The sequence below is a fragment of the Drosophila navojoa genome, chromosome 3, assembly GCF_054131105.1.
Source record: "Drosophila navojoa isolate 15081-1374.11 chromosome 3, UAZ_NAV_1.0, whole genome shotgun sequence".
NCBI lineage: Eukaryota > Metazoa > Arthropoda > Insecta > Diptera > Drosophilidae > Drosophila > Drosophila navojoa.
In genome coordinates this window covers 3,959,870-3,971,218 of record NC_142891.1, presented here as the reverse complement: position 1 = coordinate 3,971,218, position 11,349 = coordinate 3,959,870, and the positions used below count along the sequence as shown (strand labels likewise).

General features: G+C 37.0%; 1 protein-coding gene across 1 annotated transcript in view; it reads left to right on the top strand.

Moving 5' to 3' along the window:
• Positions 1–632: 632 nt before the first annotated feature.
• Positions 633–11,349, top strand: part of nub (nubbin) — a 42,424-nt gene continuing 31,707 nt past the window's right edge. Inside the window, exon 1 of the mRNA XM_089257078.1 lies at positions 633–1,621. Within this exon, the coding sequence (XP_089113204.1) occupies positions 736–1,621 (886 nt within the window). The 5' untranslated portion in view covers positions 633–735. The remainder of the gene's footprint in view (positions 1,622–11,349) is intronic.

Sequence of the window (11,349 nt, the reverse complement as noted above, 5' to 3'; positions counted from 1 at the left end):
TGAGTCGCGAGCTGCGACTTATGCTTAGACCGAAAATACGCCGAAATTGAACTAATTAAAATGACAAAAACTTTGCCGAGATGATTAACTGGAAAATGCTTGACCAAAGCACCAAAGCCGCGGCTGGTTCACATGTCCATCAAAACTTGGTGTGTTACAATGAGTTTGCATGAAATTTTTGACATTACGATTATTTGTAATTTATTTTGGAATAACTCATAGGTATGTCGAACGGGTATATTGACAAAATTTTTGAACTATACAATAAAAAGTTAAATTAATGTGATAAAATAATGAATGAGTATTACAAATATTTCCATAAAGCTATAATTTAGACCATAAATAAAAAACAATTAGGTATATTCAATAGGGTAAAGTCTAGTTCTAATCTGCAGATAGGGTATATTTTGGTCAATCAGTTCCGCCCTCAACCATTTCATGTTTACTTCTCGCTTCAGAACCCGAAATTCGCTTAAGCTGCAAATGAGCTTAAGAAAACTTGAAAGTATTTGAATTTTGTAAATGCCTCGCTCGAGTCGAGGCTAAGACTATCCACAAACTATGACAAACCAAACAAAAAAATGAAGCCTAATTAAATTTTTGTTTGACTAATTGCAGACGCTGACGAACTTTTGAATTCAAACCCTTAAGGCCTTAAGACCGAGTAAAACGTGCTGGTATCTATGTATATGTTGTCCATGCTGCTGCTGTCACAGTTAGCTGTAAACATTGATTATGCCATTGTTGCTAGCAAACTACTATCAACAGCAACAGCAACTTCGCCAGCAACAGCAGCAACATCGACAGCAGACAGTTGCTAGGGCTGCCAGCATTAACGGCATGTTACTAGAATACAAAAACGCTTGCAACACAAATCAAAGCAGCAGCAGCAGCAGCAGCGGCAGCGGCAGCAGCGATCACAATAGCAGCGGCAGCAGCAGCAGCATTCGACAGCTGGCCAAAGCGGAAGCACTAACAATGTCAACGCCAACAACAACAACCAAATATAAATTGAACAGCGATGCGAGCGATAGCATTGCAGCAGCCACGCTGCTTTACCACCATCACCATCATCATCATCATCAGCAGCAGCAACAGCAACAGCAGCAGCAGCAGCATCATCAGCATCAGCAGCAATTGCTGCTGCAGCAACAGCTGTTGAAGCAACATGTTGCCAACAGCTCACCGCTGCAGCATCTGAGCAATTTGTTTGGCCAGCATTTGCCTACGCACAGTCTGCAGCATTTGATAACCGCCGAGTATTGGCAGCAGCGTTGCCCCACAGCGACCAACACAGCAGCAGCAGCAATTAAAAGCGAGCCAACAACTCAATCGCCAACACCAACACCAACTGCAACAGCAACAGTAACTGGCAATGCAGATGCTGCATCGGTGTTCGACTTCACGCGGCAGCAACACGTCAATTTTGCCGCCTCATTAGCCGCATTACAACAAAGTGATGCTGTGCCCGAGGCGACAGCAACAGCAACAGCGCGCACAGCGACTGCTGCAGCAGCGGCAACATCGCTGCCTGCATCGGCAGCAACATCACCGGCGCCAGCAACAAGCGAAGCAAATGACGAAGATCTCGCCGACGACAACAACATGCAAAATGCAGGCGGTAAGTTTTGAAGTTGATTTACAACATGCAGACATACATAGTTATATGTAAATATGTATCTGCATATTCACTTATAAAGTTATTTTATGATATGACGTTTTGATATGCTTGCAAATGGCTACATTAAAATTTATTAATTGACAACAAATTGAACTGACATTTTTAAGAATTTGCAAAATGCCTAAAATGAATAAAATAAGCAATAAATATAATGATATAAATGAGGAAATATATATATTAATAAATACATAAAAGTTTTGCGAGCTATATATAAAAGTTTAAGAGATTTTTGGAGTACAGGATTTCACAGGATTTAATATAAATCCAAATATTATACATCAATAAATTTTCCTTTGCGATCTAAAAGCTCTAAAGATCTTTTTTTTTTTTAAATATTATTATATAGTAAAATATATTATTATTTTTAATATATATAATTGAGTTTAAAATTTATATAATTAACAAAAATATATTTTTGTGGAAATGGCCAAGAGCGGACCACAAAAAAAAAAAAAAAAAAATAATAATAAATAATAAATAATAATAATAAATAATAATAATAATAAAAAAATATTTTAGTTCTAATATTTGCTAAACCAAACATTAGATGAATTTTTAAACCTATTGAAAATTTTTCTAATATAGTTTACAATTAATGTTTAATCAAATAAATTAAAAAGGTTTTTGTTTTGAATTTGTTTGATTAAATATTTTACTATATTTTGAAAGCCAAGAATATTTAAATTTGAAATATTTTAACTTTTAAATTTATTCAATCTCTGATGCATTTTTAGTATGTGCATAATGTTGTTCAAATGAATGCATTTTGCTATAGCTCAAATCATTATACATAGAAATGGAATGGACTATGGGAATATTATGCAAACTTGAAGATGATGAAAAAAATTTTGTGATTTTAGATATGCAATTATAATGATGATGAAATACATTTAGATGATTTCTTTCTATATATAATGACATGTATAGACATTTGTAAGTTCTCTTAAATAATAGTCAGTCAGTCTCTGCCCTGGCTTATATCTCTGACTCTCTTTTTGGCGGCTTATTGTGCGCTCATTTCCATTTCCTGTCTGGTCACGCTCCTGTTTCAAGCGAACAGTGAGCCACGGCCAGACAACGACGTGTGTGTCTTTTGATTTATAATGCGCCCTTTAAGGTTCATTCATAAATGAAAGAGGGGCAGTGAGTAGAGAGATATGGAGGGAGAGAGACAGAGAGGGCTCCCTTCTCTCGCCTTAACTGTGTCGTGTCATCTGCGCCTTTAACTCATTTTCATACTTATCATTAGGTTCATCAGCGAGCAGGTTACTACTGCTTCTGCTGCCGCTGCTCCTCCTGCTGCTGTTGCTGTTGCACTTCCGTCTACTCCTCCCCCATTATCGTCTGACTGACTGAATGAAACATCATTATTATCATTTCATGATTTGAGTGTTGGTCGCCAACGCTTCCAATCGTCTGCTCGACTTCTGTTTCCTCATCTTCCATTCACTCACAGCGTTTGCCCCTGAATTTCTTCATGAAAATTATTAGCCGATGTCTGCACGCAATATTTTCTGCTTTTATTTCTATATTTTTGTTGGTTTAGGCCAAGCTCACAGAAGCAACGAGAGCAGCTCCATGCTGACATGGCATGGCATGGCATGCATAATGCCCATGTTTTGAATATTTGGCTCTGCCTTTGATAAATGACTTGATTGTTGACGGACAACACACACACACTCACACACACACTCACACACACACTCGCACACACACACACCTAAATTTACATAGCACAACATGCCGCGAGGTGTTTCGGAAACGAGCTCAGGAAATGATATCATTTAAATAAATATCGCATGTATAACGATATATAGCTGTATATATAGATACACATATATTTAGATATAGAGCGATAAAATTCGTATCGTTATGTAAATTTAATTGTATCCCAAGGGCTAAAAACTATTTGCAATGCTCGCTGACTTTTGTGAGCATCAATTAAAACTCACTCAGTAATTAAGTTAGTTGGAGCTATTTCTAGAAAAAGATTTCTTATTTTATAATAATTTAATTTGGATTTGGCATTGGCATTGAGATACATTTAATTATATTATTTTATTCGTTTCATAAATATATATATATATAGGTTTTCTCAACTCTATTTACTATCCTTCTTCTTTTTTTTTTTAGTCTCTCACTCTCTCTCTCTCTGTTTCTGTCTGTCTCTCTCTCCTATGTATATATGTATTCTTCGCTTTTCGCATTCTCTTTCCCTCTTTCTCTATCCATAGTTTGCATTTTCTATCCGTCTACGTTTATCTCTCTTTCACGCTCTCTGTCTCTGTTTGTTCCAACTTGCCTCTCTTGCCTTTTTTCAAGACTCTATCAATTTGTCGCTTACATTTCATTATCTTTCTTCCTCTCTCTTAAGTATATGACTCTCAAACTCTTCTTTTCTCTCCCCCTCTCCATGTCGCTCTTTCTAGTCACATCACTTGCTGTTTTATTATAAGTTATCTTACTCTTCCTGTTCCCTTAGCATTTTTTATTTACCAATATCTTTCTGTCTATGTCTTACTACCATACGACTACTACATATCTATACTCCATCCCATTTTCGTCTTCATCTGATTCGCCATCTTCTGTAACGATCTCAAAAAGAAAATCTACATTAATTTCATGGATTATTATACTCCAACAATTAATTGAAGCTTTTGCACTTTCTCCATAAAGAATCTGAGATAATTCAGTCGAAATTTCCTCATACCAATCATTTCAGTTGGATAGAGTAATTGTGAGGCGCATGCTAATTATCATGTTTGCCGCCGAGTCAAAGAGTTTGAGGGAATTGCTTCATTGTGTCTATTGAATAGCGAATCATTAATAACTAACCGTAAAACTGTTATAATCACGTCAAGAGGTGTTGGCTGTGGCCCAGCCTCTGTAAAGCCCCTGACTGTGGCATGCAAAAGGTGTCAAAAGTGCGCACCTCCTCGCTCACTCCCTCCCCCCCTCCCTCTCTCTCTCTCTCTCTCTCTGTCTCTCTCACTCTCTCAAAAGCCAAAGCCATAGACAACATCTAACAAATTGCTGGAGCTGTAAGCACGTGGATAATTGATGAGCGCCGCTGTGGCAGCCACTGCACCCAGCCTCAAAGACGAAGCAGAGAGCTCAAAATCTCTGAGACTTCTCTGAGGCATCGTCTACATCTACATCTGTGGCTGGCAGCACACCTCATCCATTTGGCATTTAGCATAATCTCAAGTGCTCTCGAGTGTGCTTTGTGTTTGTCATAATTATGGGACGGCAAAACTTCAAACTAATTTGAATATAATTTCATAGGAACTGGCTTCACACTCTCTCTCTCTCTCTTTCTCTCTCTATCTCTTGGCCGACCGCCCAGTTATTTATGGCTTAATCCTTGTGGTGAAGAAAATGAGAGCTCGTGCCTTTTATGCAAATTCTTTTTTAATAACCCAACCCAAAGTTCGTTTCATTCAGCACTGATTGCAGTCCGCGCGTTCGAAACTTCTTTCTTCAGCTCAGATAGCTCCCCTTTCTTGGCCATCTATTGTCTGATTGTCTGTTCGCCTGACAGCCTGAATGACTGCAGCTGACGCCTTTACCTTAGCCGTCGTCGTCGCCGTTGCCGTCGCCTTTGACGCGTTGGCTCATTCGTCGCTTTTATGATTTGATTATTATTCAAAATGATAAATGAAGATGAGTTTCACGTCATTTTTACGTAGTAGCTGCAGTAGCAATTTGAGCGGCTCGACTGATACGCATAATATGCTTGCTACCTGAAATCCATTGTGAATTCCTCAGATGAATGTAACGGATATTACAGTCAAGGCAAAAAGCTACACACAGTTCAATTGTTCAATCAAACTCAATTTGTGTAGAGGAATGTATGCATATGAAGTAATTGGAATGATATTCTACAGAAAACTGTTGCAAGATTATATGAAGATATTATATATAATATGGATATTGACGAAATTTTTATGACAATCATAATTAAAGATTGTTTCAACTAAATATTACAAATTTAATAAAAAAGGTTCAGCTTTGAAGACCATATATGCGTTAAATTAAGAAAATATATAATTTGTAGTTAATGTTAGAAATAAATTTTTTTTTTTTTTAATTACTATTATGTATATTATTTTTATTTATATATGTATTATTTTTGTATTTATTTTTTTATTTTATTTTTTTAAAGTACCAATAAAGTACAAATATTGTAATTAAATATTATATGAAAAAATAAGTATTCAAACTTATTTTTTTTTTTAATTTTTTTTTTCAAATTATCATATTATCAAATATTATTTTTATTAATGTATGTACCATTTTTCTAAATATATTTTTTATTGAGTATATTACCTTTGAATTTAACAAATTAAAAAAAAAAAAAAAAAACAGACAATATTAAAAAATAGGTAATTTTTAGTTTAAGTTAATTTAGTTAAGTTATGAACTTAAATTGTGTATATAAATTTTATTAACATAAATAAACTGTTTATAAATTACAATAATTATTATGTTATTTTTAATTTTTTATATTTTATATTATTTTTTTAATATAATGTTATTGGTATAATTATAAAATATTATTTTTCTCTCCTAAACAAAGTTCGTTTTGACAAATTTGTTTATGCCTTCAACTCTTATGCAATGCATTAACCTACAGTTATATGTATATATATGTATGTATGTATTTATTAACAGCTAGTTATTATTGAAGTCAACTAAACTGAAGTACTTCGCATTTTACAGCCTGTTTAGCTGCAACACCCACACATAAAAATAAACCGAACTTAAATTTATTTATTTGAAGGCGACTTTCCCATGAGACCAAAGCTAAACAGAGAGAGAGAGAAAAAAAAGCCGTTCCCATGCCTAAGCATGCATAATTTTAATTTATTTGTAGCAACAACAACAACAACAACAGCAAATGGCTAATAAAAGTAAAAAGCTAAAAAGCCAAAAACAAAATACGTTGCCCAAGAATATTTATGGAAAATACCTTCGGGGCGGAGCTCCCGAATTGCGAAAACGTTGATCAAATTTTGTGAGATAAGACGAGAGGACGAGAGCTGCAAGAAACAAAAAAAAAAAAAAAAGATGATGGAGCCAAGCGCTGAGAGTCTGGCATGCATATGAGCTGGAGTTGGAGTTTGGAGGCTGTGGCATCATCAGCAACTGCTGCTACGACTTCAACTCTTACAACGTCATCAGCTTTTGAAGGCGTTGCCAAAGAGCAACCGCAGCAGCCGCAGCAGCCGCAGCAGCGAAACTGTGGGAACTCTTGTTGCATGCTGCACACAGACAAACCGTTTGCTCTGCCGCCCAACCCTCTGCCCCTCGCCATATCGTGCCTTTCAAATCTGCATTTTGACCAGCGTTTTGCGACTCGTTTGCATTTTCAAGTCTTGCCCAAGAGAGATTGGCTGCACATAATCTCTTTGCCTCAAACTTGAACTTGACTCTGATGAATGCCTGCTCGCTGCTGCCTCTGTTGCTGCTGTTGCAAGTTGCTGTTGACGGTAGTCGTGCTTTGGTTATAAAAATTGAAGCCGCCATTAAATTCTGACAGTTGTCAGCCTCGCTCGCCACTCCCGACCTCTCTCCCCATCGCCCTCCAGTCTCTCTCCAGCAGATGAGATCTGCTCTGCTGCTTAATGGCTGCTGTGGCTTGGATTTGTGCATTGAACTCGCCCCCGTCGCCTGGCAATTTGCAACTTTGGCAAATGCTCCCCAACTGCGCCATTTAGCCGGGGTAATAGCTCAACTTAATGACAGCCAGACTCTAACTAGATAGAAGTTCGTTTGCTGCTACATAGAGGCTTGTGTTTTTCACATAGTTTAAAGAGCCGGTAAAGCGAGTTAGGGCTTGGAATTACATGGCTCTTTAATGACGTTTTGGTAAACTGCTAATCGAATTTAATATGTTTTAGGAATACATCTGAAATATACTGTTTTATTTATATATTATTAATAACCAAACTCTAAGCTCTCTTAAAGTAAATTCGTATACTCGTATCTGTCTATATATCAAGTCTGATTCCATTCAAGAGGAATGTCCCTTATACTGTGTCTAATAAAGACAGAAGTGTGAGTGAAAAATGTGTTCTTTGAGGCATCTCTCCGCTTTCGATATTTATCGATAAATCAATTAAAACCAACAAGTTTTGTAAGCGAAATATCTCAGTTATATAGCAAAGTATTATAATGATACATATCTTCATATTTATTTCATTCAGTATTATATTGAACTTATTATATATTTACAACTTCAAGCTTTACACTCCCTATAACAATGACCCCTAGTTCAACATAAAACTTATCACCTGTTTTATATGTCTACAAAAACTGAATGATCGATCATATATTTCGTTCTTTGCTGTTCAAAATTAGCCACGCAGCAGGCAATAAACTTCATAAGCTGGCGCCCAACAACAGCAACAGCAATCTAGATGCGAAGAAGACGCAGAGACAAAAGGCAACAAGTGCTCAAGAGCCAAAGTGTTGAAAAGTCATAAAAATGTTGGCACAATTTTTATAACCGCAAAAGCATTGAGGGAGGAAGTCAACCAAAAAGCGCTAAGGGTGAGGATAAGGACAGACAAAAGAGACTTGCGTTGTTATGGTTGTTGTTGTTGTTGTTGTTGCTGGTCATAAATGTCGAGAGACGGCGTCATGTGGCTCACTAGCTGTGAGCAGTTAGCAAGTTCCCTCAAAGGGTTTCAAGCGAGGCGCCTTCCAAACTCCAGCTGAAGGTCAATGGGGCGCAACTAAATGCTCGAGTTTTGTATTCAAAAAGATGTGAAAATACAGAAAGCACAAAAGTTAAGAGCTGTTGCCGCCAGCGTGGATAGCTGCGGCGGCTCCCGAAATGAAATTCGTCTTATGAATTTGAAATTAATACCAGGAACTGTCCAAGCAATCGCCACTGAATTTAGACTCTAAGGCAGTGTGAGTGTGTGTGTGTGTGTGTGTGGTTGTGTGGTTGTGTGGTAACTAAAAAAAAAAGATAAAGGACTGCCGCAGAATCCAGAATCCATTAATCTTTGTAGTCCAGGCAAATTGTTTTGTGTTGTGCCTGCAAGCTACACTGAGCGAAAAGGCTCCCAAGTCTCAGATTTTGTATAAGCGAGAGTTAATAGCGCAAAGGCCAAGCCAAGCAAATTTATTTCCAGCCAACTTTTCGGCAAGTGCAACAAAAGACTTAGGAACCAAACTCAATTTGTGAGCTAACTGTAAAAGCGAACAGCCGCACCTAACGCCCCGATGCGAACGAATGTTTTGCTGCTTGTTTCTTGTTCCTTTCACCTCCTGCTCTCCTCTCTCGCTTTCGCCGTCTCTCTTTCTTCCCCTGTTTGTCTCTCTCTCTCTCTCTCTAATTGTATTCCCAGGAAACTGAATGGGAATAGTGTTTGGGCAAGCTAATTTGCCTACGCGCCAACCTTTTGGGCCAAAAGTCAATTAATTTTTGGGTTATTCGCTGATAATTTTAGCCAACAATTTTCAGACAACATATCCGCTCGCCGATGGTGATGAAGAAGAAGAAGAAGGCGAGTTGCCGCACGTCCAGCACAGAACTTGAGCTTGGACTTTAATGGCGCTGCAATTTTCATATGACAAGCAACAACAACAGCAACAACAACAACAGCAGCAGCAATTTGACTCGAGCGCAGCTTAAATTATGATTAAGTATGATCATCTGGCACTCGTATCATCTTATAGGTCATATACACACACACACACACACACACCAACACAGGCATAATAATAATAAAAAGCGGAAATGCTAATGATAGGGTATGCAACGGGCGTTTTTGGGGGAGCTGCGAAACCCAAAAACAATTCAAACTCAAATATCAAGCAAAAGGATATATCTGGATATATGTATGTATGTATGTATGTGTGTGCAAGGATGTGCGTCACGTTCCTTGCCACACAACTTATAGTTCGTATTTCCTTTCATCTGTTTCTGTGTTTCGGTTTCTGTTTCTGCTTCAAATTATTATTTATGCATATAATTTGGCCAACAGCTGCCTTTCTGTGGAAACAGCGCTACGTTTTGGGTTCGGCTCTGTTTTGTTTTGTTTTATGGGACGTAGGCAAATTTTCGCCAAATGAAATATCACGTCTCAACTTTATTATTGCTAATTGGCTGCTCGCACTCTCTGCACCCTTGCCTCTTCTCTCTCCTCCCGCTCTCTATCGCTCTCTCAGAACCCCCGGCGTATGAGTTATGCTTGCAGTTAACTGGAAATACGCGCCGTTCCGCCGACTGTTCTTAAGCGCCACGAACTTCCAAGACGCAGAGCAACGTAGCACAGATTTGCCATTTTTTATGGTAAACATTGAAGAACTGCCCCATGACCAATCTGCCATCTCCAATGGCCACAAATTTAACTGCCCAAACGTGACGATGCGCCGCGGCCAATGGCCAAATCCAATGCAGTGCAGCTTAACGCATCAGCTGCACCTTTACCTCTCTACCTTTTCTTTATCTTTCCGATTTTTTTTTTTTTTTTTTTTTTTCAATTTCATTAGCCAACTCTGGGCGGCTTTCATGGCCCTAGCCAGCTGCAGCTAATGGGCCTAAATGCCATGCCGAATGCTCAGCTACCAGTAGCCCGATTGCCATTGCCCAGAGATCAACTCGACAAATTTATTATGAATTGTTATATGAAAATATATCTATTCCCTTATGCGATTTTGACAAGCCTAAAGTTTTATATGAGAGAAAGCCTTAAGCTCATAACAATAAGAAAAGTAAAATATTTTTAAAACCCATATATACATATTTCTTAACATAGTTGATAAAAAATAAATGAAAATTATATATTTTAAGCAATGTCTAGAAATATTAAAGAAGGCAAAAAAAAAAAAAAAAAAAAAAAAATATCACAAAAAAATACATATATATAAAAAAATATGTATAATAGCTAAACTTAAGATTTTATTCGACTTAAAAAAAAAAAAAATAGATTATTATTTTTTTTTATATATTTATATAATTATTTGCTAACGCTAAAAAATAAAATAAATAAATAAATAAATATATAAATAAACAAATAAATAAAAATTAAACATAATTTCTAAAATTATAAAAAAAAAAATAGTAAAAAACCTAAAAAATCTTTTTTATATGTTAGTATGGCATATGTATATGATAATAAATAAAATATAATAAATTGAAGCTTAAAAAAAAATATTTCTTTATATATATAGATATGTATCTAAATATATTCCATTAAATGTTTATCAATTAATGCCCTATACGCCATATTTTTGGCTTAAAACATCAAAAGCAATCTGTAAATATGTTTTTTTTTTAAAGCCACAATTGCAACGCATTAAAATCAACAGCAACGGCAACAATTGCAGCGAACAAACATAATTGAGGTTCACATCTGGAAGCAGGCAAAACAAAAAGTCGAAAAAACTCTCCAAGTTCCGAGTTCGAAGTCGTAGCTGGAGCTGGAGCTGAAGCTGAAGCTGGAGACCAGGCAGCAAGGTGCATATTATTAAGCCAAAGGATTTATGACACTTGGACGCGGGCAGCAACAACAGCAACAACAGCAACAGCCGAACAGAAATTGAATGCATGAATGGGAAAATGAGGCGCAGCTAAAAGCAAGCAACATACACAAAAGAGACTCGACCGCACGTTGGACCTGTGCCACACCCCCTTGCAGCACACACAGCGC